Raw genomic sequence first — 7,684 nt, forward strand, 5'->3', positions numbered from 1 at the left:
GGGGGGGGGGGGGGGGGGGGGGGGGGGGGGGGGGGGGGGGGGGGGGGGGGGGGGGGGGGGGGGGGGGGGGGGGGGGGGGGGGGGGGGGGGGGGGGGGGGGGGGGGGGGGGGGGGGGGGGGGGGGGGGGGGGGGGGGGGGGGGGGGGTGGCGAGCAGGGAAGAAATGGTTCAGGAAATGTTATCTTTCTGGAGACGTAGTGGGGGGACTTGGAATGCGATCCCCTGGTGTCTTGTGGGGTGTATATGGAGAGAAATGAATGCTTGTTGCTTTGACGGGCGGGAGTGAAGGCCCGTTTGGTATTTAAATTTAAACACACATTTTCAGTTTTTAAACAATATTACACGTATTTTTACACATACATTTTTATTCTCGTATTTCTAAAAATTTGAAAATTGTTATTTAAACACACGTACCAAATGGGCCCAAGTGTGATGAAGTTGAATTATTTATTGTTAAAGTCCTTATATGAGACTTTGTCTCCCATGTCCTCTCTCAGGTCTTCTGAAGTATCTAGATTCTCTAGTTTTTTAGTATAGTTAAATTGGGTGAGTCAAAATTTACGGTTTCACATATAATTTTGTGTTGTCTTTTTGTTTTTTTTTTTAATGCATAATTTTAAAACTAGTAATAATTTTTCATCTAAGATTTGTTGTAAAAATGCTGTGGACGTAAATAAAATAATAAAATATCAAACTGAGACCTACCACAGCTGGAAATAAAAAATATTCCAAAAATGTTGTGACATTTTGTTGTGTTCTTAGGATTCTTTTTTGTGTGACATTTTGTTCTGTTCCTAGGCTTCTTTTTTTGTTGAGTCATATTTGGTGAGCCAAAATTCATTGTTTTTGGCGCAATTTTCTTCAATTGGATTTTTATTTTATTTTATTTTTTTAATGCACGGTTAATAGTGGTTAGCTCAATTTAAAATAAATAACAATTTACCATATAGAATTTATTATGAAAATGTTGTGGATGTAACATTACTCTAAAATAAAATAATAAAATATCAAACTAGAACCCACCATACCTATTGTAAAAATATTGTGACATTTTGTTGTGTTCCTAGGCTTCTTTTTTGGTTTAGTCAATTTGTTGAACCAAAATTCATTGTTTTATGCATAGTTTTTTTAGGTTGATTTTTTTTTTTTTAATTCATTGTTTCAATTTTTTTTTAATTATTATTTTTTAACATATTTTTTTACACACACACACACAAATTGACGAAGTAGCACTTTCCTCCTTTATGTTTGGGGTAATTTCATTCCCCCCTAAACTAAAGTTGAATAATTCCCTCCTTTATATATATATATATATATATATTGTAAATGAACATATACTCCTATTGTTACTCTCTTAGTTAAACCCTAACGAAATTTTATAATTCCTAAAATATTTCATTATTCAATGTTTAAAATATTTCATTATGCAATGTGTAAAATACTCCTACTAAATTATAATGTCCCAAAAAATTTCTTATTTTGAATATTATGTGGTAGATTGGTAGTCAAGCTTGGGAAGTTGGAATAATGATATATGATATTCTATTTGTTATCTAGAGAACACTAATTTATTAGGTTTAAATCTTCTAAACTTATAATTTTATCTAATAGAAACTTTGATGATAGATGTCTTTTGTTATTTTGTTCTTTTTTTAATTTCTTTTCCCACTTAAAAGAGTGTTCATTAAAAATAAGTAAGCTATAGTTAGACTCATAAAATAAGATGTGCTTGCTCACTCCCAAGTGCAGGAGATTGTAGCAATATAATTCTCTCGGAGTACCGAGGTAGAACAACAAGGAGCGGGATAAATTTAAAGACAATATAATTAAATAATAATTTGGGTGAAGAAGAAAAGTACTTTTTCTAGGTGATTGTTAACAAGAATAATAATAAAAACTGATTTAAATCAATAATGTAAATACTAGGGCATTGGGGTGTTTCTCTATATCGATATGAAATTTTTTGTGATATAAGAAAATATATATTTCATAATTGATTGTTCTTATACAATTAAATACTTACGATTCGGTTGAATTGAGACAATTTAAGAACGCATGATAACCGAGATTGATAATGTGGTTAAAAAAGTTTTCAGAAAAAATCCATTCACTTTAAAACCTGATTTCTATTTGAAACTATTAGAAATTTATCTAAACAATAAGAAAAACATGATTGAACTTATTGAAAGCATGGAAGAACTAATACATTGAAAGAAATCTAATTGAACAATCAAATATGTTGTTAATAAAATCCTAGAAAGAATTACATTGAATATTCATACCGTTTAGAAGAAACATAACCCCTAGTCCTAGCAAAAAGTTTAGGCTGCCATTAGAGAAAGAAAAATACAAGATTTTCTATACCAAATTCATTTTACATAGCCTCCTTTCAAAACCCTAACGTCTAAGTGTCCAAAGAAAATAAAACTTTTACTATTTTAATTTTCTTCCAGGTTTACAACAATAACTTGTGAGTTAATTTCAGCCTTAAAAAATTGATAATTTCAGAAAACTCAAAACTGGAAAGTTGTATATATTTAAGTCATGGTTTCAACCCATCCAGCCTTGTGTCAATTGGATTTTTGAGGAGAGAGATACATCCAAAATACTGATCAGTGCTTAAATCGGATTTTTCATTTTTAGATTCTGCCTCTTTGATTTCTTTCCTTATTTGAAACTTCATATCATGGTAGACTATCCAAGTACTCCAGTTGCACCTCCTTAGACATTTAAGTATGGTCCTTTAGCTCCACTTTAATTCTAGTTTGGTCTCCATTCTCTCACAAATTCCTGTAAACTTGTCTTTCTCACATAATCTTCTGAAAGTAGAAAATTACACACAATGAATGACATTTTATTCAAGAAATTATGTAAAGATAAATAATACGGACTAATGCAAATCATGGCTTAATTATACAAATTAAGCATAGTAATAAGGAGATAACGCTAACATAAATATATAACAAGTATACATTTTAAGGCGTTATCAAGATAATGAAGTATGAATAACAAAATTTTCATTGTAGATGGTTGCAAGTATATAGTTCGATAAAGATCTTCAAAAAAATTGTAGCATATATCATCATTCATTGAGAAAATTTAAATATTGTGGAAAGATTATGACATTCATTATCATTCTTTGTAGCATTTTTTGGTAAGTAGATATTACATTTAATAAATAAGTTCTAAGAAATTGTCATAGTAAATAGATATTTAAATAGCTATTTTAAAGTTAAGTAGATGATTTCATACTTCTTTAACCAAAAAAAAAAAAAAAATTTATATTAATTTTCTCACGAAAGGGCAGCACATGCCTTGCACATGCAACCCACACTAGTCTATATATAAAAAGCACCAATGCGCAAACAATGCCTCTTTGGTTTGTTCAAGTGGCACTGTAGCTACAGTTTTTTTTTTTTTTTTAATTTTTAATTTTTTTTTATTCAGTCGTCTGTTTGTACTTTTTTTCTTTAAATATTTATATGAACTAGCATATATATATATATATTATTATACTGGCATAACAAATTTTACAATATTTTTACAATTATTGAGGTGTCAATTTCTTATAAGTCGAAATAAAATAATAAAATATGAGACTGTGATTAATCACAAATAAAATCAATATTTTGTGAAAATGTTGTAGTACTTATTATTATTACAATATTTTCACAATTTTTGAGGTATCAATTTCTTATAGATCAAATAAAAAAATGCTAAGTCCACAACATTTTCACATTAATTTCATAACAAATCATAGGTAAGCTACTATTGATGAATAAAAAATTGATATTAGTTGTGGGCCTATTTTAAAATCAGTAACAACTTGCCAACTAAAATTTGTTATGAAAATATTATAGAAAAAACATTTCTATAAAATAAATAATAATATATTAGACTGAAACTTACAAGGGCTGAAAATAAAGGTATTGTGAAAATATTTGACAATTTGTTGTGTTCTTAGACTTCTTTTTTGGTTTAGTCAAATTTGGTGAGCAAAAATTCACTGTTTCATACACAATTTTCTTTTGTTGATTTTTTGTTTGTTCTTTTTTAATGCATAGTTTAAAGTGGTTGTCCCAATTAAAATAAATAACAATTTAACATATAGGATTTGTTATAAAAATGTTGTGGATGTAACATTATTCTAAAATAAAATTATAAAATATCATACAAGGGCCTACCATAGCTAAAATAAAGGTATTGAGAAAATGTCGTGACATTTATTGTGTTTTTGTCTTTTTTTTTTTTTTCTTTAGCCAATTTGTTGAGCCAAAATTCATAGTTTTATGGATAGTTTTCTTGGATTGATCATTTTTTTTAACACGTTGTTTAAAGTAAAAAACACATAGTTTTACCAACAAAAAAGAATTATAGAAAAAATATTTTCCCCCTTTATGTTTGGGGTAGTTTCATCCCCTCCAATTTTAAAGTTAAATAATTTCCTCATTTATATTTTGTAGACAAGTATATAGTTCCTACTCTTACTCTCTTAGACCCTAACAAAATCTTATGATTCCTAGAATATTTCATTGTGCAATAACTAAAATGCCTCATTAAATTTTAATGTCCCAATTTTTTTTTTTTAATGTATTTTGAGTTTTATGTGTTAGTCATATTTAGAAAGTAAAAATGATGATGTATGATGTTCTAATTGTTACTTAGAGAGCACTAATTTATTAGTGGTTTAAATCTTCTAGATTTATAATTTTATCTAATAAATACTTTAATGACATATGTTGTTTGTTATTTTGTTCTTTTTTTATTTGCTTTCTTTCTTAAAAAGGTGTTTATTAAAAATTAAGTATGCTAAGTATCGTAGTTAGGCTTATAAAATAAAATGATAAAGAAGGAAGTATGAATAACAAAATATTTATTACAAAGGGTTGTAGGTATTTAATTTGGTGAAGAGTTTCAATTGTAGCATATGTCATCATTTATTGCAAAATTTAAATATTGTGACAATGTTTTATTAAAACTTAGTTGTTAATTGTTGAAAGATGATGACATTTGTTATCATTCTTAGTAGATTATTATTATTATTATTTTTTATTTTATTTTTATTTTTATTTTTTTTGTTGTGAGTAGATATTGTCTTTAGTAAAAAGGTTCTAAGAAGTGAAAAAGTATTTTGTATCAAATAAGACTACGTCATCCATATCAAAATTCAACAAACAAGAGACATATGTGCAAAAATAACTATCCACTAACACATGCTTTCAATTTTTAGTGGGCTAGTTATTTTTTGCTGACATCTCTCTTATTTATTAGATTTTGATATCGCTAACATGGTATCATTTGATATCAAATACTTTCTTTCAAGAAATTACCGTACTAAATAGATAGTTATATGTTAAATGACTATTCTAAATTAAAATACATGGTTTGATATTATTTCAAAAAAAAAAAAAAAATTCTATCTTAAATTTTCTCACTTGCCTTGCACAGGCAACCCTTACTAGTCTATTAAATGTGCAAAATTTTATCTTGGTGTGCAGTAGTCTATTAAATGGATAAATCACATATCAGTTATCACTGTTGGTTGTTGCCGAGTTTAAAGAATTACGTTTAGAAAGGGAACCACGCAATTTATTAGTGTCTTTTGCTGCAATTGAATTTCATCTGATTTGGAAAGTCTTATTAATCTAGTGAACTTTACCATTTCAAGTTAGTTAATTTAAGTATACCGACTGGTTTAGGAAGTGAATTTCCTTACTGTCAAGTTCTGATGTGCCATGCATTGGTTTAAAAATAGGGAAATAGCCTCCTCCACCTCCAACTGATTGACATTATCAGACATTATCACATGGTAGGGAACACCCACTTACCTTGCAAGTGCAGTATCTTAAGATCAGAACTGACTTGAAATTACTTGGTAGCCCAGTTGCATGTCACTCAAAAAGCTAGGAAAGTTATTTATTTAACCGTTTGTTTATTCCAATACATGGAAAGGCTGACACAAGACAATGTTTGTGTATTCATATATGTTGGGAACAAAGGAAGTACCCATGCTTGTTTCACGCTCAACAACTAACAGAAAAATTCTCTACAGATTTCTAAAAAATATACTTCCATATGTGCAAAACAGAAAATTCTGTCTTACCCAATTAGTAGATTTTTAACTTAAGAGTATTACCCACTTCCCTTGTACCAAACAAGAAGGTCTGCAAAAGCAACTTCTTAGGTTTATGAAGGGAAAGTATCAAACTAGCAAAATTTATTTAGTCTAAATTTTAGGGTCTTTACTAGCTAGGTACATAAACAAAGCAAATTTGCTCAAATATAAGGCAGATCTGCAGTTTTGTCAAAGAAGTACACTATTATTCTACTCATATATTCCAAGATTACACTAGATTAAACAAAACAATCATAGGCTGGATTTTAGGGTTTCCAACTGTATGAACATTTCTAGGGTTTCTAGCTTATTTATGGCAACAAAAGTGCATGTTTCAAAGTATGGTGCAGCAATTCAAAATTGGCAAAGGTCGTCTTCACCGATTACACATCTGTCACGCCAAGTCCCATATCTTCGATCATGAATGCTGAATATATATAGCCGAAGGCCGCTGACTGAAGGTCATCAGTTTCTTGGAGAGACCATTGCTTGTCGTTTATATTCATGTCTAGAGAAGACATGGAATGAGAAGCCTCTTCATAGCTGCAGCCATACGAAGCATTGATTTCTTCAGGGATGTTTGAATTTCCATAGTTCCCCATAGAGTTTGACATGGACATGTTCTCTTGGTATGGCATTGTTGAGGCATTATTGTTGATGTTTGGATTGAATTGTTGCATCATGTTTGAAATTTCTGACTGAAACCAACTTTGACCATCTTGTGGATGAGAAGGGTTTCCATAGTACTTTTCATTAGGGTTTGCACTAGCAAAGCCATTGAGAAAGCTTTGAACTGCTTGTAATTCTTTAAGAGATGCTAGTTGAGCTTGTAGATTGACAACCTTCAGAGAACAAAGCAAAATACCATGGATTGAGTCAGGACCAAGAAAAAACAAATTAATTAGGGTTTGAATCATCAAATGAGAGAGAAAGGAAAAAAGGGTACTAAATAAACCTGCTGTTGGAGAGCAAAAACATGTGAAACACAACCATAAATAGGATCTTGAAGCCTAGCTTGAGCTTCATATGAGATTGTGACCGCGGCTTCACTACGATCACTCACCGGGAGGTGAGCAAGAAGCTTTGATACATTGCTTGCACCAAAAACCTTGTGAATGGCAGCAAAATGGGTGGCTCCCTGTTCATGACAGAAATAAGGAGCAAAAACACAACCCCTTACACATTTTCTTCTCAAGAACTTGCAAGCTCCACAAGGAGAACCAGAACCTGTCATCTTAATTATCTTTTGGGGTTTTGATATTGCTTGTTGGGTTTCTTAGCTTTGTGCCAGGCATTATCACCATGTTTATAAATACCAGAGGATGAAGAGGGGGGTGGATTATATTATAATGAATGATTAATTACATTAGGTTCCCTTAATGGCTACAGTTTTCATTATTGTTTAATATAAAACTGGATGTCACCCGGGTGACATCGTATGGAGGGGGGCCCCTCCATACCAAATGCTTATCCTTTTATTCAAGATTCCATTCATCATCCTTATAGGACAAAAGAGCTTTCTTTTCTAGTTTTCTTGATGATTGAATATATTATAGCTCATTTTTAATG

The 7,684-nt window shown here is 30.8% G+C and overlaps 1 protein-coding gene across 1 annotated transcript; it reads right to left on the reverse strand.

Moving 5' to 3' along the window:
- Window positions 1–6,241: 6,241 nt before the first annotated feature.
- LOC112003507 (LOB domain-containing protein 29) lies at window positions 6,242–7,442 on the reverse strand. The gene is made up of 2 exons (XM_024035720.2): window positions 7,071–7,442; window positions 6,242–6,957 (listed from the first exon to the last, which is right to left on the reverse strand). The coding sequence occupies exons 1-2, from the start codon at window positions 7,347–7,349 to the stop codon at window positions 6,499–6,501; spliced, it is 738 nt and encodes a 245-aa protein (XP_023891488.1). The 5' UTR covers window positions 7,350–7,442; the 3' UTR covers window positions 6,242–6,498.
- Between the last annotated feature and the right edge of the window lie 242 nt (window positions 7,443–7,684).

This window comes from Quercus suber, unplaced genomic scaffold (genome assembly GCF_002906115.3).
Source record: "Quercus suber isolate HL8 unplaced genomic scaffold, Cork oak 2.0 scaffold_675, whole genome shotgun sequence".
NCBI lineage: Eukaryota > Viridiplantae > Streptophyta > Magnoliopsida > Fagales > Fagaceae > Quercus > Quercus suber.